Genomic DNA, 23,160 nt, shown 5'->3' on the forward strand with positions numbered 1-23,160 from the left:
ATGGGCGCTTGTTGTTGCGACTCGCGGTCATTCCGGCGGCACGAGTGTGCACGACGTTGCTCATCCTTCCCTACTCCGTCTTCGACTCTTCGACGACGACGGCTTACAGGCTGCACGATGAGTGCGACGTCAACTCATTCAGCAGTGCCGACCAGCCTCACCAACACGACCGGAGATGCAGCTGCTTTGTCATTCAACATTTCATTTAGTCTCAATCTTGGCTCTCTCCTGCACGCTCCCTCCCGCCTGTTCGCTCGCATGCGCAGATTAGACGACATCTTCGGTATGCACTCAGAGATAGACTCTGAGAACTCGCTGGGCGCTTCAAGTGAAGGAACGTCCCTCATACGTAGGATGCGTGGAGAACATCCGCCCCCACCGGGAGGTCTCACACCTCTGCCAGGGCCGTGGGCTTTCTTTGCGTCTGGATATGCGGTAGCATTATTTGCAATGGTGAGCACCGCGGTAAAATATACACATACTTCAGCATGTTAATCACGCAATACAGGCTCTCCTTCTGAACCGCATACAACACATTGTTGTTCCATCCCGACGTCCCTTTCCTTACCGTCTGCCCTTCAGCACCGCTCGCCGTAACCGACTATCGTTCCTGCGTCTCGCATACTCCCTGTTCTTCCCCGTAGACCTATCGTCCACATTCTCGAGGACGATGTTTCGAATCCCGACGTTGTATTTTTTGTCCAAAGCATTCGCACTATGGTTTGTGATTCTGTTACAAACATCGGGGACTTTTCCCTCTCCTCAGTGGACGTGGTTACAGATTATAGATGCTTGGGCTGCACACAAGAAAATGGAAGATGTGTGTTGGTCTACCTTCGGAGCTGTATGTGGAGCGCTTACTATTGGGGCGCTCACGCGTGGTCTTGAAGGCCTGGGGGCGACCAACACTTCACCATTCAACTTGGTAATGTTTTCTACGTATATCCTTCTCAGTGCACGATTCGGGAACTAACGGCTTTGATACAGTTTGGATATGCATTCCTTCTTCACCTCTACTCGTCTCCCATAACACATTCACTTAAACTTGAAGGGCTACCGTCACGCCCTGATATGCACGTTGTCATCACCATCATGATGCCTCTGCTCCAGGTTCGCAGGTGATGTTTCCTCAACCATGGTTCTTGACTTAGGCATACACAGCTCTTCATGATCCATCTTATGGGTATCAAGCAATCCTGGTCTAATCAACGGCTCATTCCGACCACCATCTGCTCCGTACTGACGCTCGTCCATTTTCACTCTGTCTTATGGTTTTCTCCTGCTTCGTACCCACTGCTAAACTACATGTCTTGTCTATTCGAATCTCTTCTCGTTCTAGTGACTCTCTTGGCGCTTGTGCTCAACGCGCTCACCCAGCTGCTGCTCGAGGGTACCGTGACAAGACCAGTTTTCGGACACGCTGCCACGCTGATGCCCAAGTGGGACGAAGACTTTTCAATCGTCCTGCTACGCTTGGGTACAGCGAGCCTTGAGGCAACCAGCGTTGCCGGCCTAGGAAATGAACTTAGCGGAGTACCTATATCGTCTTCTGCGGATATCGACACCAAATCCGACCCTGTGTACGGCGAGGTCGAAATGAGCCGTGCTGCAGGGGTTATGTCTGTCTCGCATGGCATAGAGGGACGCGGAAAGCAAAGGCGCAAGAAGGATGGATTCGCGAATGAGATTCGCGGAGTCAAGGTTGGGTCCAGGCAGAAAGATCCTTGGGTTGACTACACGTGGGTGAGGGAGCTAGCGAAGTTTGGAGACGGAATGAAGAAGGTTGTTGTGGGATTCTGGAGGTTGCTTTGGGGCTTCCTCCGTGGACGACCGGTACATTCACGTCGCCAACATACTGCTCCACGTGAGACTCACGGCGTTTCTCCGACGAGGGAGCAAGCAGAGGGGCTGGATGACGTAGGGGATTACGAGCGATTCTTGATGGGCGATCCGGTCACCGATGATGATGAGGACGACTTCCATCCGGCAGGGTTGCCGAACCTCGAGAATGACGATTCTGATGCGGATGCGACTGACGATGAGGAGTCCAGTCCAGACCAAGACAATGAAACCGCTGGGCTCTACGCAGATTTATCTGCTAGCGCGACTACTTCAGCGACAGCCCCACTCCTTCTTGCGCATATGACAGACGCCTCAAGTTTGCCGCTTACTCGGCGAAGGTACAAAACGTTGCTCACTGGGCAGCAGCGTGCGGAGACTAGTAGAGAGGGTGGTTCGTGGGATGAGTTCGTGAGCGACCGGAGAACTATAGCGGCTGCGGAGAAGAATCGTCGAGGTGACGGTGGGTCGGATAGCGAGAGCAGGAGAAGCTGCGTCATTTGCACGGTTGAGGAGAGGCAAATCATTTGTTGGCCGTGTCGGTGAGTGATCCAAAAATTGTCAACAGCATCATCCAACTGACGACCTTCCCTTTCGATTTTAATAAGATGTTTAGCTTTGTGCGATGACTGTCGGGAGAATCTGGCGTCGCGCTTTGCGGCGTCGAAGCATACCTGTCCTTGCTGTCGTCAGCCGTGCGTTTGTCCATCCTGCACTGACATATTCTTGTTCGCTAACATCTATGCTATAGAGTGGAAGGCTTTTCGAAGATATACATTCCTTGAAATAAGGAAGTACATCGAAATTTTAAATCGCCTTCGAGGATATCGACAAATACTTAGTTAAAATGTGTACGTCTACTGTTTTGTTCTGCTAACTATTATGGAAGGAACTATTATTGTGTGGTGGAATCTCTTTACGGACTCCTTTTCAAGTCCAAGCCAAGCCGTCCAGAAAGAGTATCCGACAGAGCGTTAGGTTCGCGGCTGTCGTCGGTCATGAGCCTCATCCTTGTTGAACCACGGGCCGTTCACGATGCTATGACTGTTGACAGAGTTTCAATGAACCCGTTCTTCTCCGCGTCCACTGTATTACTGCCGCGACTATGTTGAAACATCTTGATCATCACTCTACCACTAGACCATGCCTTCTCGGTTTCGCAAAGTCTCTAAGTTGATCCAGTGCAATACGCAAATAGCTCTGGATTGACTCACAGACTTTGTGAACGAAGTTAGCAGAGGTGAGCATCCACCTCGCGCTCCACCTATGTTCCTCGGCCAACTTGAACTACCGCACCCGAAAACTCAAAGTCCGCGCCATCTCGGAATCGGTTGGGAGATCTCGGAGTAGCGCTGCAACGTCGAGATGGGGTAGACTAGGTAAACAAGTACTACACAGAGATAAAGCTTTAGATTCGGATTTCTGGCATCATGTATGACGCGCATTCCGCCACTCCTTTTCTCTTCGCTCTGAGTGCTCGAAGACTTGCGATGCGAGGATAAATGAAGGTCCAAAGGATCCATGAAACGTCCCCGAACAAGCATGCTACTCGTACAACTTCGTATAGTGTGAAGTCGAGTCGCTCTGTGCCACAGGTCCGACTCAACATTGAGCACTCTCGCCACCGCGGACCACATGAGACTCGGATTAAGGTTCGTGTGCTATTTTTCGGGAGGCCTCTGGAAATGAACGGGAAGTCGAGGTCATTCGACCGGCCTGCGTTCCGGGTTCCTCCTAAGACTAAAAAAACTTATTCTGTATGACTGAGGATCGATGGTAATGCTTATGGATTCATGGCGTCGCATTGACATTGTCCGAAGGATGGCCGATAGGTCATGGGGGGCTCGGATATTTCAGCTTCAAGCTGGGACACATAGCTGGGGATGAAATAATGACATGTTGCTGATGACACACAGCGGTGAGCTCTGTCCAAGTGCCAGAACGCGCCCCGAGAAGATTGGTTATCTGCCGAAACTTGTCAATATCCAGTGTCCGAATCGCGAGTACCTCTCAAGTCCTAAAAGTGGCTGCTCTGCGTCCGATGCGCACGGATGCCTTCCAGGAGGTGGGGTAGTAGATCAGAGTTAGCACCGTTATGAATCTGATCTAAAATCTCGACGTGCAAGTCAGATTCATCGACGCAAGATCTGCCCAAGTTGAGAGGAAATTGGCGTAGAACGTCACTGCTACCTGTCACGAAGACGATATGTCAGCAAGTGTTTCTCGATGTGCATTTTCTATCAAGAGTTCTAGTCAGACGAAGAGTCCATTCTGTCAAAGGCGGGGACAAGAATTGTAGCCGCGCTCATGCTGGACTAAACTTGTCAGAAAAAAAAGGTTTGCCCTGCCAGAATGTTCAAAATGCCACGAGGAGAGGTTCTAGTCTCCTTTGTGCTATCGACCGACTTTCAATGGCTTCCGAAACAGCATTTAGATGAATGAACGACAGATCTAAGCAAGATACACCACGTACCAGAGATCTTAGCGTTGAACGTGTTGACAATTGGCAAAAGCGACGATCCTCATTTATTTAATGATCATCGTGCTCTAGCCTCTGATATCATCCGACGCCGTACCAGCGTGCAATGAATAGGCAAAGTCATCCATTATGCTCTTATGCGGCATCGACCGATGCGCGTCACTAGCAGGAATACCAAGAAGTACGATCCGCAAGCCGTCCTGTGGAATCATGAGATCAACGTGGTCAGTTAAGCGAGTGCATGTTAGTATTTTTGTACTTCAATCAGCGTTCGAGATTTGAGGCGAAGCCCTGGTGTCTATTGGTATGAGATATGAAAAAAAATAATGGCGCTTAGCGATGAGCGCCGAGCATACAGACCTCGTCCCCGTCCATCGAGTGGGATACACAAGACAGGTACGAAAGCAATGGCCAAAGCGGGTCCCAAGGAGACACCGGGCACCCCGTGCTAGAACACGAAAAAAATTACAGGTCCCCGTGCACCCTCGTATCCCGCAACTCGCTTATCCCATCCCATGGCGAGCACGAGCACAGCAAGTGTGTCAGTCCCCACCCCGCAACCCATAGCAAGCGGCAGCGGCAACGGTCAACAGAACCTCACCGTAGGGGGATCGAAGCTATCCCAGCAACAACAGCAACAGCAACAACAGCAGGCGCCGCTTGTCGCACAGGGCGATTGGACGAAGAACTTGGTCCACTTGGCGAAGACTGCAGAATTGAAGTGCGTCCCCCCTCTCCTGCTTCTCCTGTCCCCTCATTCTTGTTTTATTTCTCTTTGCGGCGTCGTTCGGGCACACTTTCTCGATCTGGCTGTTGTACGAGCACCGATCATTGTCCACCATAGGCCGATGCCCTGCTGATGCCGCGCACATGGTGCCACCTCCGAGGGACGTCTATCTAATTCCCCTCTGTTCTGTTCTATTCAGAAAACATGCGCTGAGCTTACAGCTCGCAACCGCACATGCCCTGTCCGCACACGCGACTCTCGACCAGAAGCTGCAAGCGATCCAGGACATCAAAGAACAGAAGAACAAGTGAGTGCATGCGACATCGCCATCTGCGGAAGTTGTGCGGGCAGTTTTCTTCGGTCTTGACTGACATGTGAATGGTCATTCCCGCGGCGAAGATTAGAGAGCGAGCGCGAACGATTATTGAAATGTCTTCGAGAGGTGCGTTGATCGCGTCCGATTCAAGGAACTGTGGATGCTGCGTTCAGTGTGCATGTACTGACGTGGAAATCTGCGCAGGTCAACGAGGACCGTGATAAGGCCAGTCGAAGCGCGCAGCAGGATTGTCGTGATCCGAAACTGACCATGCAGCATCCCAGGCGGACATGATGGAGGCCCAGATCAACAGCGAGTACGTCCTACACTGACGCGCGATCTGGAAAACTGTCAAATACTGATGCCACCCTTGGCGCGCAGATGCACAGAACTGCGGAGCCGCATTCAACAGATCACGGACGGCGAGTACGCGATCGCCAAGCGGGACGTCGACGCGCTGCGCGGTGAACTGGGACAGCCGCCACTCCCAAGCCTCCAAGCCACGCTCGAGGAGAAATCTGCGCAGTATGTCCCCTCGCTGCTTCTTCGCCTGCCTCCCACGCCTTCCTCCCGGCTCTCTCAAAATATCTCCCGCTTTTTTCGCTTGATGTGCCTTGACGAACGCTGACCGGTCCGGTAGGTACCTCGCTGAGCGCCGCATGAGCTCTGAGCTAGGGCAGAAGCGCCCTGCAGACGAGATGCTGCTGGGCGGGGGCGGCGACATACAGCCCACACCCGGTAAGCGCCCGCGCGGGCGCCCACGGGGCAGCAAAAATCGGAGTGCAGCAATACGTGTGGGGACGACACCTGCGCCGGGCGCTCCAGGGGACGCGAAATGAGCGGAGAAGTATCGCGGTTTTTTATTGTTGTAAGGTCGGGAGTCGGGAGGGCGCGTCCCGGTGTTGTAAGATCTGGCGTGCGGGGGCGGTCGCAAGAAGCGATGCGGAGCAAGTAGCAGGAGAAGCGAAGGGGGAAGGGAGGCGGCGTTTGCACCGGGATCGCCGGTGGGGACGGTGCGCAGATGAACGTCGTTTGGGGTCGGAATGGAATGTGGGTGTCAGAATGGAAGAAGTGGCGGGTTGCCTTTACTTGCTATTGGGTTTTCTTTTTGGTCTTGACGTGCATGATGGCCCGCGACGGGTGGTCTGTGCACTGTGCATGCGTTGTATGCGGATGTGAATGCTAGTACTCATGACGCCCTGCACATGTAACTCGAGGTTGAGAAGCAGAAAATCGAAAACTGAATGAAAAGGGACTACCAAGATGTGATGTCTGCACCGCCACTAAGACCAAGACTTCTGCGAGTATCTGATAAGATCCTTATGTACAAGTTTCCCGTCGTCGTGTTACAGACGTCAATGCGTCCTGGAGTGTTTCGCCGAAAGCACCGGGGAGCGGTCCTGAATTCTCAGGATTAATGACAAGCGATATTGCAAGCGACGGCAGCCAACAAACGGCCATTCGACGGCGAGATCCATATCGCAGGATCGATGCGACACGGAATTATTCCGCAATGTATCGTCTAGCAAAGTGCTATTGTCATCCACATCCAGTGGCGGTCAGCTCTACTCTGCTCTACTCCTCAGGATCGAAGAGGATCGATCATCCTGGAATACTGTGGTAACTCGCTGACCGATCTTGTTCTGACCGATCCTGCGCCTGACTAACGGTTATCAAGGACCGCGCGGGGAGGCGACGTGTTGAGCTCCGTCTGAGCTGCTATGAGTCAGGCAGAGTCAAGCCATTTTGATTCCTGAATGATCATTTAATTTAACAGCATCGGGGAGAGATTGACTGCGGGGAGATATGACACGACACCCGTGGGTGGCATGGTTGGCAGGTGATGCTCTTTGATGCTGGGTTCCAAGAAGCGATCTAAGCGCCCGTGTGATCTTCCTCAGAGCACAAAACAGCTCTCTCTCGCGACTTCGTATTCGCTTCGTGTCGACTGACGATGACAGGGAGGTGTGGCGAGTCAGACAACACCTAGGCAGTACCTAGGCGAGAAGGAAGTAAATAATACAAAAGGCGGGAGCTGAAGCGCTGAAGCGAGAGATCAGGCCGCTAAGCGAGATCGGCGCCGCGCGATACATACAGGTCGATGTCGTCGACGTCAGATTCCTATGGTCGCCCCGGGACAGAGCGGGACAGTCATAGAGTGATCACCTCCGCATCGCGCGAGTATCGCGCCTCGCGTGTCGTGTCACTCGCCGGGCACATCATTCCATTGTCTCTCGGGTACCACGCGAGCCGAGCTCATTGTTCACGTTCATTCGGGGGGTGCTTCTGAGCGGATCTACCCCTTGCGTCTATCTCAGAGCACTGAGAGACAGTCATATATTGAAGGTCACAAAGCGAAAGCGAAAGCTTTAATGTGATCTAGAAGAGAAGCCAGGGAAGTGCGATATCTGCGGCGGCGGGGGCGATGCGGGGTGGATATTTCCATCGTGGGTCACGATACATGCACCCTTGGCGCGCATCACGATATTGAAGCTGGGCCTAGCAGGGCACATGGCGGGCGCCTAGCTGAAGTAGGTAGTTCACAGCGCCACAGATTCGTGGAGGGGCGCGCTCGGGTAACAGCGTCGAATGAGCGCCGCGAGCGCCTCAGGGACACCTAGTAGTATATTCCGAGGCGGTGTACGGTGATACGCTGTGATACGATCCTGCGCTTTCACAGGCGCTGTAACTGGTCCAGTCATGGTGCGATTTGGACATTGTCGCCCGGCGCAGGATGATGAGCGCGCCGGAGTCCGTCACCAGGGGAGCACAACTAGTTGCGCGACTAATGCGGCAAACGATGTGAATAATAATCACGACTGATAGGACACCAGTACAGTTGTAGTATCGGTAGCTATCAAAATCGACAGTGATCGCGCCTGAAGAGGAAGTCAGGTGAAAGGAGAGCGCCGTAGCCAAGCGGCGAGCGGGCGGCTTGTGGGCAGTGACGGGGAGGCTTGGGGCCGCTTGGGGCTTGAAAATCGGATTTGAACTGATTTCGGTGGATTGGGCTCCGAGGACTGGCGCCACTCGGGGACTGAGGTTGGGATATTCGTACGCCGTGTCTGGTGATCGGAAGCGCGGCCGGGGAGGACCCATGCCGCGAGAAGGACGGCGCGAGGCGTCTCGCTTGGCATGGATTCCATAGAATCCTGGAACGCGCAGGTGGCACGTCGTCTGTGCTACATGGATCTCGGAGAGGAGCCGTGTCGAGACGAGGAAGCGCGCGGGCGTGGAAGTGGCACTCGGAATTCCTATTCGGCGCACACGGCACGGCAGTGGCGTGGTGTGGCGACGTCGGTTGGCTGCCTTGTTCGTTATCGATGGAAGAGCTTGCGGCTGCGAGTTGTGGCCGACTGTGCGCACCGCGAGTGGGTGAGGTCGGGGGTGAGTCAGTGAGACGAGAGGGTGCCGAGGACGGCCGGGGAGCCGCGGGGGACGAGAGGCCGATGGGCCGAAGTGTTGCGCGTCAGAGAGAGGATGGAGAGGGAAGATCAAGCCGGCGGGAATCGTAATGCCATCGCTGGCTGAGATAAGCGGAGGTTGCCTTCGCGAGCCGTGTTCGGGGCGCGCACAGTCAGACGCGAGCCAACCCACCGCTCGACACGCCCTGACAAATCGGCACATACTCTCTCCTCCCGTCCGAGCACAGTCATGCCCCGTCAGCCCTATATATATGTCGCCCCAACGCCTTTGCATTTCCCCCGTCGCCTCACACCACCCTCCCTCCGCCACTCCGCCTCTCAACGATGTCCTCCCCTCGAGTCCACAAAGCAAGTCTCGTCGATCCCTCCTTCCACTCCCCCGCTCTCCTCGAGCTGGTCGATCTCAAGCTCAGCCGCGCCGTAGTTGGTGAGTACCACACACACTCTCTGCCACCATCTTTCCAATCTAATCTCATCTCGATCTTCAGAATACCTCATCGACACTGTCGTCGAGACGGTCGACTACGCCTTGGGCCGCCCATCCCACTCGGGCCGCGGGCGCTCTTTGTCCAGGCACTCCGAGGGCTCTGCCTTCGCCACCTGCGTGCGCAACGTGCTCGAGCGTGCAGAGGTGGAAATCCCCGTCGTTCTCGCCGCGCTGGCCTACCTCGACCGCGCCAAGCCACATCTCCACATCGCCCTCGAAGAATGGGCCAACGAACGTGTCTTCCTTGGCGCGCTCATCGTAGCTAGCAAGGTACGCCACATTTCGCATCTCTCCATTCGCTCGTGTTTCTTATTTCCGTCCCGTGTGATCAGTACCTTAATGACTCCTCCCTGAAAAACGTACACTGGGCAGTCTGCACCGGTGTCTTCGGCAAGCGTGACATCGGACGTATCGAGCGAGAGTTCCTCGACGTCCTCGATTTTGAGCTCGGCCTATCTGAAGCGGACATCCTCGCACACCACGATGCCATCATGTCTGCCGTCTCCCCTATCCACCGCAATGCACGCCATCACGCTATCCCTACTCTTGATCTCCCCACCTCCATCCCGGCGTCGCCGAGCCCCACAGCCTCCTCCACCGCCGCCTCCTTCTCCCCGCGCACGCCGCTCACGCTCGTCGAGCCTGCACACATTCCCGCCAAGGTCAAGGCCCTCGTCGCCGAGTCATCTCCGGCGTACCCGGGCTACCCACCCAAACTTCCATCACCACCGGCTCCCGCCGCGCATCCCGAGGACCATGCGGAATCGCATGACTCGCATCATCCAGCCAAGCGTGCGCGCACGTCCTCCACGATGCGTCTGCTGCGCTCGTTTCCCCTCCCACGCCCGCTCTCGCTCTCGCTCCTCCATCCTGCCCATCACTCTGCCTCTCACCATCAGCACGATTCGAATGTCCAGATGCAGCCACAACCGCAGTTGCCTTCGCAGTACGAGTACCCTACTGCGTCACACCCGCGGTGTCAGGCGCAGCCTGTCATCCCACCTCTCCACGCGCAGCAGACGGCACGCGTGTGCGTCTAGATCTCGCCCGCACTTCCTCGTTCCTCCTGCATTTTTCGAGTTCCTTCACTTCTGTTTTCGGCTTCCTTGCATCGCTTACACATGATCTGCCCTCTCGTTTCGTTCTCATTTTTCCGCTCTTATCTCTCGCAACACTCACGCTCGCGTCACATTATTTTTATCGCGACTCGAATTCAGACTCCCAACCCAATCTGATCTTCGCATTTGCACATATCGTCGTTTCCTATCGGCTACAGCTACCTACATTACGTGTAAGACCCGCCCTCTCTTTATGTCTGTCACAACAGCTGCATCATTTCTCTTTCTCGCTACCTCTGGCAATCAATTACCGCCGATCTCTACAGTCTGAATTGACTCTTCCAATCCCATCTCGCAATCCCACTTACTCAACGCATGGTTATCGCACCGTACTATACGCTACTCTACCTTATTGGTTATCGCGCCGAAATCGCAATGGTGTAGTGCTAAAATCGAGTGACGCCTTATTCATCAATGGACGTATGACGGAGGATGGACGGCTCGCTTTGAAAGAACTGCGCGCACGTCGAGGGGCTTTTAGTGCCGGTGTGCCGTGCCGACGCAAGCGACAATGACTGGCCCACCGGGGAATGGGGCGCCTGCCAAATCAAAACGTTCCTGTCAGCCCGGGTGACTCATTCTGAGTGAGCGGCACGTGAGAGCGGAGGCCGTGACACTGTGACTCTCCGTGACCCAGAAGCGTAAGCGGTCTTACCAGTGCTGCCCGTAGGCGCCCGTTCTCAGCCTTACCACCTCTCCTCACTCGAGTTCCTCTCCTCCCGCCGACATACATACAAAAAAAATGAGCGTCCTGCGTCCTTTCCGTGCGACCGACATGTTCAAATTCAACAACGTGTGAGTCGTCGTCTTCCTGTCTATCACCTCGCAACACAGGTGTGCCCGCCGCTGACGCACGCGCACGCAGGAACCTGGACATATGGACGGAAACTGTGTGTCCCTCTCTCCCACCTGCCACCTGCGACTTCTTCCATTCTGTCGTTCTGTTGACCCGCGCGCTGGATGCACTGTGCGTAGTACGGGGTACCGTTTTACTTGACCTATCTCGGGCGCTGGCCGGATTTGTGCTGCGTGCAGACGGCCCCGAGCGGGCGCCTCATGGGATACGGTGCGTGACGGACCCACCCTTTCGCCGCGCACCCACCCGTCTGTCTGACCCACACTCCCCTTCTTTTCCCGCCTCCTATCAACCCCGCCTGCTCTTCCCTATACAATTGGCACCCGTCCACCCTATTGAACTCCTCTTCGGCCCACCGATGTCGGGGACAACATAAATCGGACCAGTGATCGGCAAAGCCGAGGGTTCTCAGACGGAGCACCACGGGCACGTCACAGCACTGACCGTCGCGCCTGAGTATCGCCGGCTTGCGCTCGCGCGCAAGATGATGCAGCTGCTCGAGAGCGTGTCGGACGAGACGTATGGCGGCTTCTTCGTTGACTTGTACGTACGTTGCGCGAACGCGGTCGCGATCGGGATGTATGAGGGGCTCGGGTACAGCGTGTATCGCCGCGTGAGGGAGTATTACGGGAGTCTGGGGCTGGGAGTTGCCGGAAAGGATGAGGAGGATGCGTTTGGTGCGTTGATCCCTCCTCCCCTTGTCGGTACTGTCGACTACGTTTCCGTTTCTGTGTTCATTCTATCTTTGGATGTCTATTTTTGGATGCTCATTGTTCTGTAGATATGCGAAAACCGCTCTCGCGCGACCCCATGCGCCGCTCGGTGCGCGCTAACGGGCGGGACATGTTCGTCAGCGCGCACGACGTGTCATGACATCGACCTTCGACTTGATTGTCTTTCGTCCCATCTTCCGATTCTCGCACGCACTCGCATACATCTACCTCTTCCTGCACGCCCTGTTCACCCCCACTCTATCATAATTATAATTGGAGGATACTTCGAACCAACTCGAGCCTTGATTGGTTCTTGCGCAAACGTGGAATGCGCGATGTAGCGCTTAATTGCTATGTTGATGATCTATGCGCACCCAGATTGAGTATATGCGCGCGGAGCAAAGCAGAAAAAGGTCTTTTGCTGTACGAAACGACTACAAAAGAGACGGTGCGTACACACTGATCAGCCTGTATTTAACGTAGTTCTGCTTGTCCTGTATTCCCCCAAATTCCCCCAGATTGGCATCTTGCTCCCCTGCACTTCCTAGGCGCACGCCGCCCGCTCCCCGATTCTGCGACTCACGCACGCGTCTCCAAATGCCGGATGTCGACGGTCCGTTATGGAATTTCTTGGGTGTTTGCCGTGCAGCGCACGGTCAGTAGTTCCTGCCCTGTCCGATCTGATACCGTATCGCCAGATGTTCTTCAGTTGTACAACCTCGCGTCGAGCGCTGCATACGCCATTCTCCACGCTTCCTCCCCGCCGGCCACAGGCAGCGCGGTTCTTCGCGGGCTAGCGAGAGCGATGGGCTCTCGGACGACGAGGTGGATGACCTTTCTGCTCGCCTTGACGCTCGCGTGCCCCATACCGCACCCTTTGGACCGCGCTTCCGGGGTTTGTATCTGTACTGTGGGTACATCCGTGCGTGTTCCAGCTTTGCTTGTTCGGCCAGCTGGCGGTCTGAGATAAGCTGTGTGTCGACCAGGTCGGGCCAAACACTCTACATGTGCTTTTCGGGTGTGGAAGGGTGTCTCGCTAGTGGGTCTTCCTCCTGTCGTAAATGCTTCCCCTCCCTAGTAGAGTATTGAGCTCCCTGAATCCACCTCAGAGCAGTAGATTTGGTAGGTGTGCGTGTGTCAATGACCAGTCCGCGGCGGCTCAATCGAACCCGTAGGAGATGCACATCCCCACTGGGCCGCTTCCACGTTCTCAATGACGTAACCACCTTCAACCGACCCTCAACCAGAGTTCGAGGTTCCAGCAATTGCGTCGACAACCACGTTAGTGCGGTCGGAGGCGGAGGGCTTCAATTGCCTATATTGAGCGCATCCAGCACTATGGGCAATTGTTAGATTCGAATTTGACATATGCATAGTGCGATAGGCCAGTGTCGGCGTCCCGCTAGGCCCGGGGTTCAATGGGTGTAACGACGCTATGTCAATGGATGGCTGCATGGAGACCTGGGTAGGACGACGGGTGTTTGGGCTTGAGGCCGAGGCCAGGGAAGCTGATCCTTCTCCCAGAGGTCGACTTGATGTTCCGGGCCGCGGCGGATCCTGTCAAGGGCGAATAGACTATGTGTATAAGGAATCTGGTCACGGTGGACGACGGGAATGAGCTGGTTGGCTCCTTTGCTGAGCGGCAAGTGTGCAGCAGACGCGTACGAGGGGTCATCGAAGTGCTGCGGGGTGCGCGGTACCGCGTCATTCCTTGGTGTATGTGTTGGCTCGTATCGACAGGCTGCGCTAGGTATGCATTCTTCAAACTTGTCAGATTGAACCATGCGCTGACGCTCGGAGCCTTCGGTGCACCATGTCTGAGTATGCGTCTCGTGGGCGACATGCTAGGTAAGGAGGAGATCCACGCGAGCTGTCTGGGAAGGGACTATAATCCCCACCATGTACCACGTCCGCTTTCGGTGGGCGCATCGGGTGAAAGGAAACAAGGGTCTCGGTGATCCAGCGTGTTTGCTACCAACTGGGCCCTTTGACGCTAACTCCCGCGAGCAGGCACCTATAGCGGGGAAGATGGAGTCAGCGCGCCGTTCTCGTCAATCTTGGGACAGGGCAGAGTGGGGTACATGACTGGAGGTGGACAAACGGGGCTCGGTGCTTACCTTCTAGATGCCAATTTCACCATCCACTATGGACACCCCGACTGTCGCCTCCGCGCTGCGCGCATTCCCGGACCTGTGCTCTGTGGGCCAAACTCGTATTTCTCTCCCACCTGTTCTCTGTTTCTCTCCCAGACGGCGGGATACTGACCTCCTGTCGTTCTAGGATTTGAGATGCCTATCGCGGCGCCTAAGAACAATCAAGTATAGAGAGTGGCGGTGTGCCCACATGCCTTGCATGACTATCGGGACCCTGCTTTCTGTTTGTCCCCAACCCATCCACAACAATCCACTGGTCTGCAACTCTCTCACCGCACGCGTGTAGAGGCGGCCTCGTCGATGGTGAGGAGGAAAGGTGCATGAACATCGGAGAAATCCAGGGATAACAAGCTTGCCCGACCCATTCGGCGCCCTAGTAGTACGCCTCCTCACTTCGTGGACTGGTCCGACGGGTGATCAATCGAGGTGAGAGTGGGCATACGTCCATTCTTGAATTGTCGACCGTTCAAGAACGAGTCTGGCTCTATCCCTTTGTCGTGCATGGCGCTGTCGGACCTGACCCCCGCCGCTACCTGATCCGACGAAACGCCTAGGTTATGGTGAGCGTCAGTCGTCCTCCAGCCCACGCATCGCTCTTCGGCACTAGATATTTCCTAAGAGCCTTCCCTGTACTGATGCGATACAGGGCCACCGAGGTATACCAGGTAGGATCATCGTTCGAGGCGAACAGGGAAGACCGGCAGAGTGTGTCCATCTTCTCAGCAGACCACTGTGGGTGGAATGTAGGTACACACCCGGTGCTGCGAGCGGATGGTCGGGAGCCGTGGATAATAGTGAGCTAGCCGTGACGGATGCAAGGTAGCTCGAGGTACTCACTCGAACGATGTTGAAGGCTGCTGGGTAATGTAGTGCACTCGGCCGGGTGGTAGTCTTGCGACATGGCAGAAGTCGAGGGGATGTCACGGCGATATCGGTGCGTGGTAGTGAGTACTCGTTCGCTGAGGATTATGTTCACTGTTTTCCACCCTTTATATACTATTTCCATATGTGCGCCACCCTGCAGTGCCTCGTTATGGCCTTTGCTACAATCCCGATTCAAGAGAGCACTCGGCAACTCAGCAGACAATCCTCTCTTTGACTTGTTCGCCAGGCACCGGTGTGTTCCGATCCAGCTTTATCCTCTAGACATTGTAAGTTCTTTTTGTTCTATGAGTCAGATGTTTGTACCTAGGATCTCCACGTTCAACATCTTACGGCCTCTTTGTTCCTTTATGTCTAGATTCGTGCATTTTCCTGCCTTGTGAGTGTGAACCGGGACAGGAATCAAGGACGATTGTCTCCTGAAACTCACTGGTGTATCAGACATCCAAAAACCGATCAAAGGGCTTTCTGCAACGCCTGGCCATTTGGCTTGGAGACACATGCGATCAAGCTTCTCCCACCACCTTAGTATGCTGAAGTTGCGGAATACGTTATCACGCGATCGCGTTTTGCAGGGCTTCATCCTAGTGTCGCCTGGGCGTCTAACGTCCAAAGCCTTTCATCATGAAACAAAGAGCTAGGGTCCCTTTGTGCACTTTTGCTCTCGGCGCATCATCTTGAAATACTTTGACCAAATCATGGAATCACTCCGTCGACATCAAAGCAACTTTGTTGCCGTTTGTGGATTTCTTGGATTGTTCGTATATGCCAGTGGACCCAAGGTTGGGAAGTCTAGATCGAGGTGAGGACTTCTGCTTTGATGCAATTTTGCAGCTGTTGCCTGATGATCGTTGCTTTGTATCTCCTGGTGTGAAGGGGCCGTGATAGGCTGATATCTTTGTCTGTGTGGCCACAACCGTGACGGTGCAGCGGAAAGCATCTTAGACGAGATTGGATGTTCTGCATGTGCACGTCGTCGTCCCGCTTTATGTGTTATACAGGGTTACCACCCAGCCTCTTTGGCGCAATCTCTCGTGACGTTCGGCCCGCTCGTTGTCCACGCGTTCATCGCACACAACATTGAATACTGTAACTAATTACGGAGCGACATTGATTACCTTCGTCCGTGTGATTACTTAGAGAAGACGCGAAGATGAGATTTGGCAAATAAACTTGCGCAAGGGACAAACTGGGATCAATACGAGTGGGAAAAGCGATATTAAATCGACAATGCGGGCGGTTCCTCTGGCATGAGTGGCAACAGTGCTAGCTCCTCATCGTAGAACTTGATTAGTTCCGCCTTATCTGTACAAAATCTGTGTAACCGTATCCGCAAGTCCTCTGCAGCGGCTGCGGGCTTCGCGTCCTTGATCTTCCCGGATGGACTTGCTCCCATACGTCCCGGACGCATGAGCCTATTTGTCAGGAACAAGAAGCCCTGCGAACCCCCGACAACCTGCACAAATGCAACGCCAGAGCGATGAACGAACTGGGAGTACGTGAAGGGTGCCCGACGGTACGAGTACACGGCGTCGACGTTCGGCGGGTACAATTCTGCAGCCTCAATATCAAGCACGAAGCCAAACTTTCGGAGGAGCGCATATTCAAAATAACGGGTGACTTGGGTACCTTCGGGCACACGTTTCTCGAGTTGTGGGACGATGGGTGGTAGGACAGCGAGGCGAATGGGGTAGCAAGACTGAAACGGGTTCGTCAGCGCAACTTCGCTTATTTGGGTGACGTAGGCTTCAACGAGTCGCAGTCCATGACGCTCGATCGTACGACTCCATTGACGCAGAAGATCTTCAATGCAACGTGCAGTCGTACCAATCCAATGCAGTTCAAAGTGGAAGACAGTCGAGGCGTTATGCATGATATCGTGGTGGAGGACCAGAGATTCTGCTTGATCGCTTTTCTACAGACTATGTAAGAAAGAGACGAAGTTTTGTCCTGATGTATGTATTTACCTTATTGGGGTCGATGTCGATGACTATCCTTTGACTCAATATGAGCCTTTTTATGGTCTTCTTGATGAAAGGCCTTGGGATGCTAGAGGGATAATGACCTGAGCGTACATGATTGTCGTCCGACATTTGCGTGGTCAGTCGGGGTCGGAACCATCCTCTGGGGGTCGATACAACAGCGTACTCTCCCTTGAGCTGGTAGAAGTAATGCCTATAGGCTTTCAGTTCTCACACGACACTGCAAAATTCAAAGGAAGACACACCCGTCTAAAAACCCATGCCGCCCTCTACAATGCTCGAATAGGCCTTGCTTTTGCAATTTAATTCCCCATTCCGCACCCTGATCCCGGCTAGACACATCGCTGAACTCCCGCACAAGCCAGCTGACGAACTCTGATCCTATAAATGAATCAGGATATCGTTGCCTGTGCCATCGATGCTCCTTGATTTGCAGCCCATCCTCCTCCCGCATGGCTTTAGCAATGGCCGATAGTGACATATCCTCGATATCCCGCTCACTCTTCATCTTCTTTTTCAACGGGCCCGACGAGTGGATCTCATCAAGCTGGTTCATAAGATGTTCATCTAGCACACTTGCGGCGGGGCCAAGATCCGTCGGTAAAATTCGAATAGGTGGCAAGGGCGTTCCACGTTCATCTGGCGGTTGCCACCGTATGCGAGAGAACATCTCCGCAAGTTTCTCCATGCCCAGGATGCGCACCTCCTCTTCGTTCAACTTTTCGCCTGTTGGACCCGTGGAGATGGTTGGCTCCTCTAGTGTGGGGACAACGAGGAACCGCGTGCGCCAGTACCGCAAAGATTCGTTGAACTGATGCTCGTATCCAGCGACAAGCATATCCAGCCTATTCATGAAACATCATGCATCAGTGCTCCAGTCGCAACAGTATCATGAGTTGCTCCGCTGACCTATTCCACCCATAATTCTCCAACCCATGTGAAGTAAATGTGGTATCGAGCTTCGTATAGCCAACACCCAACTTCGGCCATATCAGGCACTGGTACTCAAACGGTTGAGAAGGGGGCATCCGACGCACATAGCGCCTGACCTGTATAGCCTCTCCCGTATAGGAGATTCGATGGATTTCATTGCTCATGCTGAGATACACGGGATCATTTTGTGACCTCAGCGCTTCTGCCGCTCCGGCAGGCTTGGGCGTCATATCATCGTCTGATATATATGACTTGGACCTGCGGAGTGGACGAGGTTGAGGTTCTGGGGCATGCAGCGATCGTATCACGAACTGGAACCCTTGAGCCAACCGAAGGGCTATCATACCGCGCATGACGACCAGGGCCCATGCCCAACGGATCTCCTCGGGATTGTTGGTCTGAATATGAGGTGGCCTAACAAGGAAGGAACGTGCTGGCGGATCAACGACGAAATCGTACGAAAAGACGTCGTATGATGAATCGAGCTCGGACATGGACGGAAATTGTTCAGTCGTGAGCGGAAGACATCCGGGAGTGACCATCGACTTCCATTTGATTTCGTGTTTGTACAACGGGATGGGGAACATGTGCTGCCATCGCCGGGCGAGCGAAGCCTGACTATGTGACACAGATACATGTGGACTCGAAGGATTTTGGCGCACAGCTGGAGAAGATGAAGAACTGTATGGATACGAGATAGAACTCGCGGCTATGCTGCGGCGCTTCTCAATAAAGGATTCATCTCGGGGGGGAGTGTTGATCGGTGACTGTAGATACCGTGTGAGGGACCCTTGATGGGGCGACCCAACATGTGGTGATCCTCTATGTGTTCTCACAGTATCCTCGTCGTATGTCTTCAAGCGATGCGATGTCGTAGGCTTCTTGATAGCCATGGGCTGGGGTGAACGAGAAAGGGATCTGTCTGAGACGGACAATGGTGAAGAAGCGGGTACACGAATCGGACGAGAAGATGAAGCAACAGGTGTCGATTCACCAGATGCAAGTATCGGCGATGTCTCTGGTTGACTGGGTCCACTGCGGAATGGATTAAAGAGCCACGAAGAAGTCAACTTCGAAGTCAAAGAAGGCCGGGAAGATGTTGCTCCTCTGGACCGATAGTCAGAGGTCGCGACTGTAGACGTCGAGGACGTGGAACGTGTCGATAGTATAGATGACTGTGATGGAGAGGTGCTCATCCCACTGGCGGGCAAGATTTGAAGCCGTTCCTGCGTTATTTGTCCGATAGGCAAGTCATGGTGAACATGTCGGGGGCTTTCCTCAATGGGTGGAATATTCGAAGAAGCGTTCAAGCTTCTGTGGGCCGCCGCTGGCCGCTTTTCGTTCGAGGATCTTAACGATGAGGCAATTACGGTCCCACTGCCGGAGGATGTGCCCGAGGTGCGACTGATGATGGACAGCCTTGGTTCCCTCTGTTCCTTCTTGAGAGCGAATATATCCATGTCGAACTTATCTGCGGCAGACGAATACGCATCTAAGTCATCCTCCTGCGTGGACCCGAGTACAGTGTCGAAGTGATCCGGTAACAATGGAACCTCGATACTCGACAGGACGTCGTGATCCAATAGACCGAGCATTTGAATCTCATGCATTTTGGCTCGGGCAACAAATCTGGCAACAATGTCAGCAGCGGTGTCAAAGAAAATAAAGGAGATAGCTTGCCTATCTTGCCGCAAAGGCAGATCCATCTGCTTGTCCCAAAAACTGACTGCAATCCAAAATGGCTCCCACCAGAATGTTCGCTTCTCCTTATCGAAGCAGTCGTCAGGTCCGTCGTCACCACCCCACAGAGAATCCATTGCACGTGAACCATAACGTTTCGTCTTCTTTTGCTTATACAGCTCTGGTTCAACGCCCTGGAAAGAGAAGATCGGACTGCGGTGGAGAGGCGGCTTTGCGAGAGAAACAAGGTCGAGTGCAAATCCTTGGTCAAGCAAGCGCGTCGTGGTGAGACGTAAGAGATACTTTGAGACACGATAGTAGCCTGTTCCTGGAGTGATGACAATAGTGGAAGAGCCAGTAAGGGATAGTGAACGGTCGATGTAGTGTGTTTCGGTCGGGTTGAGCCCCATATTGAGCGCCTCTAGGAGAGGACCATCGTGTGCATACGACAACCTCCCGACTAGGCGAGCCTCTAGAGGAGGTTCCTGCATCGAAGACGCTGCTGCACGGGTCGCATTATGATAATGATGCGTCAAGAGGATATCGCGCTGAAAATCCCAGAAAGAATCCTTCAAGCTGACGAGCGTAGACTGCCAGTCATGGATAACTTCCAAGTCGATGATGACCTTGTAGAAGTCCTTATACCATTGACGATCTTGATCCTGCCGCAGGGGTCCTTCAGCGTAGCTGATCTCAGAGGGATCGTAAAAGACACGAGATATCAGTACGACGGTCACTGTGTGATTCGCCCCTGCCTCTCTCCATCGGGAGAAGAGTTCAGGGAGAAAAGAGTGGACAATCTTCTCGTTATAACGTTCTCCATCGCCCGCAAACTCCCACAGTTCACGACAGACCTGGATGAATATGGTGACTTTGGCAGAAAGTGAACGATAGATGGCTTTGGTCTTTGAAGTGACATATGCGCTCAATACCTGAAGAAGCGCTTAGTTAACCGACATGCTAAGCGTTAAACCTCATTCATCAGAGACACTCACGCTCTCTCCTTTCACATAGACAGCGCTGACTTTCGCAGCAACAGAGCCAACGAAGGGTATCTCCTGATCGAGATGGACACACTGCCCGACTAATTGCTCTCCAAGCCTCCACATATCGTTCCGGCCAAGATATAGATCTTGAAAGGTAAACTCTACATAATCAGCTTGATACTCCTTCTTGTCAACCTGCTTAAGTCATGAGGAAGCTATGCATGCGCCGACGTACTGATACGACATTACTTTGGTCACCGTGACCTCACTCATGTTTCGCAGACCGAGAGTCTCAGCAACAGGCTTCGGAAGGGATATCTACCGATCACACAACGACGGTTCAAATGTGTATCAAGTGAGAAATGGTTCGATATACGCTGACCTGCCTTTGTGGTATGGCCGAGCTGTCTTCGTTGGAAACAACGAAGAGGAAAGTGTCCTTGCTCTCGGGATTGTTTGGCGTGATTTGTATAAGATCTCCTTCCGATACACCAGGCCACCACGCATGATTCAACAAGACATTCGACTCCATCGTATCATGTACCCAAGCGCTCAATGTTTTGGAGTCGCCGAGTTTAAGCTTCGGCTGCGGTGTCATCGGACTTGGTAAATTTCTGAAGAGGGACTGGGCGGTGTTGGACCTTCGGCGGCCATATTGCGATTCCGCGCGAGATACAGACATTTTGAAGTACTAGCGGCTCATGAGGGGAACCTGAGAAAGCAAGCGCAAACGCGTCAATTACTCACTTCACGTCTGCAGGATCGAGATGCGTGCGATTGCGATTCGAGATTTGCGTGACGATACTCACCTCTCTGGACCAAATGAAGGCCAATTTCCTGAATGAATGCGCGCTGCAATTCTATCGAGAGACCGGTGTACAGGCAAATCTCAAGATGTGTCTGGAGTTGAAGACGGCCAGCTTAACGTGACGTAAGTAATGTATTATACGAGTGGCTGAGCGTGATGTGCCTTTGCAGCTGATGCCGGTCCTCCCTTGCGGCCCTTTCCTCTCACTCTCACTCACCCTCATCTCCGTCTCTCGCATGACAGCCTGCGCGTGAATAGCGCCAGCATTACCCCCTATTTAACTCCACTTCCAGCGCCTCCGAGCACCCCCTCCTCATACCTTCGTTTTGATCTGACTGGTCAGCTCCTCGAATTTCGAGCCCATGGCTTCTCGCACATCAGTAATCACACCAAAACCTATAATACAACGCTCAATCTCCTTTAATGCGGTCCCCAATGATGAGTCATCTTCATCCTCCTCACCGACATCGTCAATCGGGCCTTCAGCGAGCAATCCAGCGTCCGAGGCGCACACACTCAAATCCTCCGTCTCCCTCCCAAACTGCTCTACCTCATCTACCCCTAGCATCAGCTTTGCACCCCTTCCAAACCTCGAGCCAAGAAAGCGAAAATCTAACATTCCATTGGGCGTTGCCGCCCGCTCACGCATGATTCAACAACGTCGTATGATGAACGGCGGGCTCTCGCGGCCACCGCCGATGTGGACGGACTTAGATGAAGAGGCCGTAAATGGGCCTGTGCACGAGACCGACGCGGAGGATCCATTTGAAGTGCTGGGGCGATACATGATGGACAAGGGCAAACACTTCTGGAGGCGGGTTTCTCAGAAGGCGCCGATCGAGCCACCGCCGCAGACACCTTCGTTAAAAAGCCGTAAACGAAAGACCCGAGATCGGCACATCATCCGCGACTCGACGGAGGTGTCTGGGCCGAACGCGGCTGAACAGGGGGGAAGGGTCTGGGAGGAGGAGATCGGGGAGGACATGCAGGCACGGATCAGGCGATCGAGCGTAGTCAGCGTGGAGATGAAGAGTATGCTGGAGGTATCGAAGACGAGTGCCGCACCCACTGCTGAGCAGCGAGCAGTCCCCGAGGCGTCGAAGTAACCTCGTCGGAAGGAAGTCACGGGTACTTCCCCGCACTTCTCTGTACAGTTTATTTCTCGTTGCGATACCCGCGGTGACTTCTAGGTGCCTTGCATTTACTGATTTTGGGATTACTTTGACTTTCAGTTTAGTGTGTAATGGATCACATTCGTTCTTTCCCCTGGAGGTCCACCACCTACTCCAGCCGATGTCGGCCATGCACAGAGCGCAGCAGCTCGACTGACGTATAATACTTATCTAGACGCTGCCCAACTATTTTGGGTTAATAACCTTTCATGTCCATCCAGGTCTACATATATAACTGCCCATGGGTTCCAATAATTCCTTACTGCTTTCTCGAGGCTGTGGTTCGCAGTACGTCCACGTTCACATCGATTTTTCTACGACAGGCGTCCGAACATTTAGGCTGGTAGCCAAACGCATGTGAAAGACATTTCTTGAGGCGTCGAGCATGTCTTCTGCCCAGTCCCATCACCAGCCGTCGTGTCAGCTCTCGACAGATGCAGACACCATGCGCTGGTGCTATCGCCAGAAGGCCTTCTGTGATCGACATCCCCGGTTTCCCGCGGCGGCAAAGATAGCCCTTCCGTGCAACGCCATGAGCGGAGAGGGATATAAAGTACAGGGAAACACGCTGACTAGATTCATGCATGAGATGTTTCTGTGAGAT

The 23,160-nt window shown here is 53.8% G+C and overlaps 8 protein-coding genes across 8 annotated transcripts; 6 read left to right on the forward strand and 2 right to left on the reverse strand.

The window, feature by feature from the left end:
• Positions 1 to 117: 117 nt before the first annotated feature.
• HETIRDRAFT_471605 (uncharacterized protein) lies at positions 118 to 2,748 on the forward strand (the record flags this gene model as incomplete). Its single annotated transcript, XM_009544690.1, has 6 exons — positions 118 to 453; positions 509 to 925; positions 988 to 1,110; positions 1,162 to 2,381; positions 2,448 to 2,534; positions 2,591 to 2,748. The coding sequence occupies 6 exons, from the start codon at positions 118 to 120 to the stop codon at positions 2,622 to 2,624; spliced, it is 2,217 nt and encodes a 738-aa protein (XP_009542985.1). The 3' UTR covers positions 2,625 to 2,748.
• Positions 2,749 to 4,833: 2,085 nt separating this feature from the next.
• HETIRDRAFT_425159 (uncharacterized protein) lies at positions 4,834 to 6,200 on the forward strand (the record flags this gene model as incomplete). The annotated part of the gene is made up of 7 exons (XM_009544691.1): positions 4,834 to 4,855; positions 4,886 to 5,039; positions 5,245 to 5,352; positions 5,445 to 5,487; positions 5,646 to 5,677; positions 5,743 to 5,886; positions 6,002 to 6,200. The coding sequence occupies 7 exons, from the start codon at positions 4,834 to 4,836 to the stop codon at positions 6,198 to 6,200; spliced, it is 702 nt and encodes a 233-aa protein (XP_009542986.1).
• Positions 6,201 to 7,968: 1,768 nt separating this feature from the next.
• Positions 7,969 to 8,988, reverse strand: HETIRDRAFT_100253 (uncharacterized protein; the record flags this gene model as incomplete). Its single annotated transcript, XM_009544692.1, has 1 exon — positions 7,969 to 8,988. One exon carries the CDS (start codon positions 8,986 to 8,988, stop codon positions 7,969 to 7,971), a length of 1,020 nt encoding a protein of 339 aa, XP_009542987.1.
• A 99-nt stretch (positions 8,989 to 9,087) lies between these two features.
• Positions 9,088 to 10,780, forward strand: HETIRDRAFT_471609 (uncharacterized protein). Its single transcript, XM_009544693.1, has 3 exons — positions 9,088 to 9,213; positions 9,275 to 9,543; positions 9,606 to 10,780. Exons 1-3 carry the CDS (start codon positions 9,111 to 9,113, stop codon positions 10,311 to 10,313), a joined length of 1,080 nt encoding a protein of 359 aa, XP_009542988.1. The 5' UTR covers positions 9,088 to 9,110; the 3' UTR covers positions 10,314 to 10,780.
• A 308-nt stretch (positions 10,781 to 11,088) lies between these two features.
• Positions 11,089 to 12,254, forward strand: HETIRDRAFT_432675 (uncharacterized protein). The gene is made up of 5 exons (XM_009544694.1): positions 11,089 to 11,186; positions 11,257 to 11,281; positions 11,367 to 11,457; positions 11,634 to 11,924; positions 12,029 to 12,254. Exons 1-5 carry the CDS (start codon positions 11,134 to 11,136, stop codon positions 12,118 to 12,120), a joined length of 552 nt encoding a protein of 183 aa, XP_009542989.1. The 5' UTR covers positions 11,089 to 11,133; the 3' UTR covers positions 12,121 to 12,254.
• A 1,605-nt stretch (positions 12,255 to 13,859) lies between these two features.
• HETIRDRAFT_100250 (uncharacterized protein) lies at positions 13,860 to 14,224 on the forward strand (the record flags this gene model as incomplete). Its single annotated transcript, XM_009544695.1, has 2 exons — positions 13,860 to 13,914; positions 13,971 to 14,224. The coding sequence occupies 2 exons, from the start codon at positions 13,860 to 13,862 to the stop codon at positions 14,222 to 14,224; spliced, it is 309 nt and encodes a 102-aa protein (XP_009542990.1).
• A 1,990-nt stretch (positions 14,225 to 16,214) lies between these two features.
• On the reverse strand, positions 16,215 to 21,174 carry HETIRDRAFT_43569 (uncharacterized protein; the record flags this gene model as incomplete). Its single annotated transcript, XM_009543490.1, has 7 exons — positions 16,215 to 16,910; positions 16,963 to 17,170; positions 17,223 to 17,822; positions 17,887 to 20,522; positions 20,586 to 20,771; positions 20,826 to 20,894; positions 20,959 to 21,174. 7 exons carry the CDS (start codon positions 21,172 to 21,174, stop codon positions 16,215 to 16,217), a joined length of 4,611 nt encoding a protein of 1,536 aa, XP_009541785.1.
• Positions 21,175 to 21,586: 412 nt separating this feature from the next.
• On the forward strand, positions 21,587 to 22,870 carry HETIRDRAFT_407918 (uncharacterized protein). The gene has a single exon (XM_009544696.1). The coding sequence runs from the start codon at positions 21,747 to 21,749 to the stop codon at positions 22,488 to 22,490; it is 744 nt and encodes a 247-aa protein (XP_009542991.1). The 5' UTR covers positions 21,587 to 21,746; the 3' UTR covers positions 22,491 to 22,870.
• Positions 22,871 to 23,160: the final 290 nt, after the last annotated feature.

Source organism: Heterobasidion irregulare (assembly GCF_000320585.1).
Source record: "Heterobasidion irregulare TC 32-1 unplaced genomic scaffold scaffold_02, whole genome shotgun sequence".
NCBI lineage: Eukaryota > Fungi > Basidiomycota > Agaricomycetes > Russulales > Bondarzewiaceae > Heterobasidion > Heterobasidion irregulare.

What these genes read in the sequence shown, in the direction of transcription:
- HETIRDRAFT_407918 (XM_009544696.1), top strand. Translation starts at nt 21,747, where the DNA reads ATGGCTTCTCGCACATCAGTAATCACACCAAAACCTATAATACAACGC.
- HETIRDRAFT_432675 (XM_009544694.1), top strand. Translation starts at nt 11,134, where the DNA reads ATGAGCGTCCTGCGTCCTTTCCGTGCGACCGACATGTTCAAATTCAAC. An exon ending in CGGGCGCCTCATGGGATACG is followed by an intron (nt 11,458 to 11,633) that starts GTGCGTGACGGA and finishes AAATCGGACCAG; the next exon opens with TGATCGGCAAAGCCGAGGGT. An exon ending in GGATGAGGAGGATGCGTTTG is followed by an intron (nt 11,925 to 12,028) that starts GTGCGTTGATCC and finishes ATTGTTCTGTAG; the next exon opens with ATATGCGAAAACCGCTCTCG.
- HETIRDRAFT_471609 (XM_009544693.1), top strand. Translation starts at nt 9,111, where the DNA reads ATGTCCTCCCCTCGAGTCCACAAAGCAAGTCTCGTCGATCCCTCCTTC. An exon ending in GCTCAGCCGCGCCGTAGTTG is followed by an intron (nt 9,214 to 9,274) that starts GTGAGTACCACA and finishes CTCGATCTTCAG; the next exon opens with AATACCTCATCGACACTGTC. An exon ending in CGCTCATCGTAGCTAGCAAG is followed by an intron (nt 9,544 to 9,605) that starts GTACGCCACATT and finishes CCGTGTGATCAG; the next exon opens with TACCTTAATGACTCCTCCCT.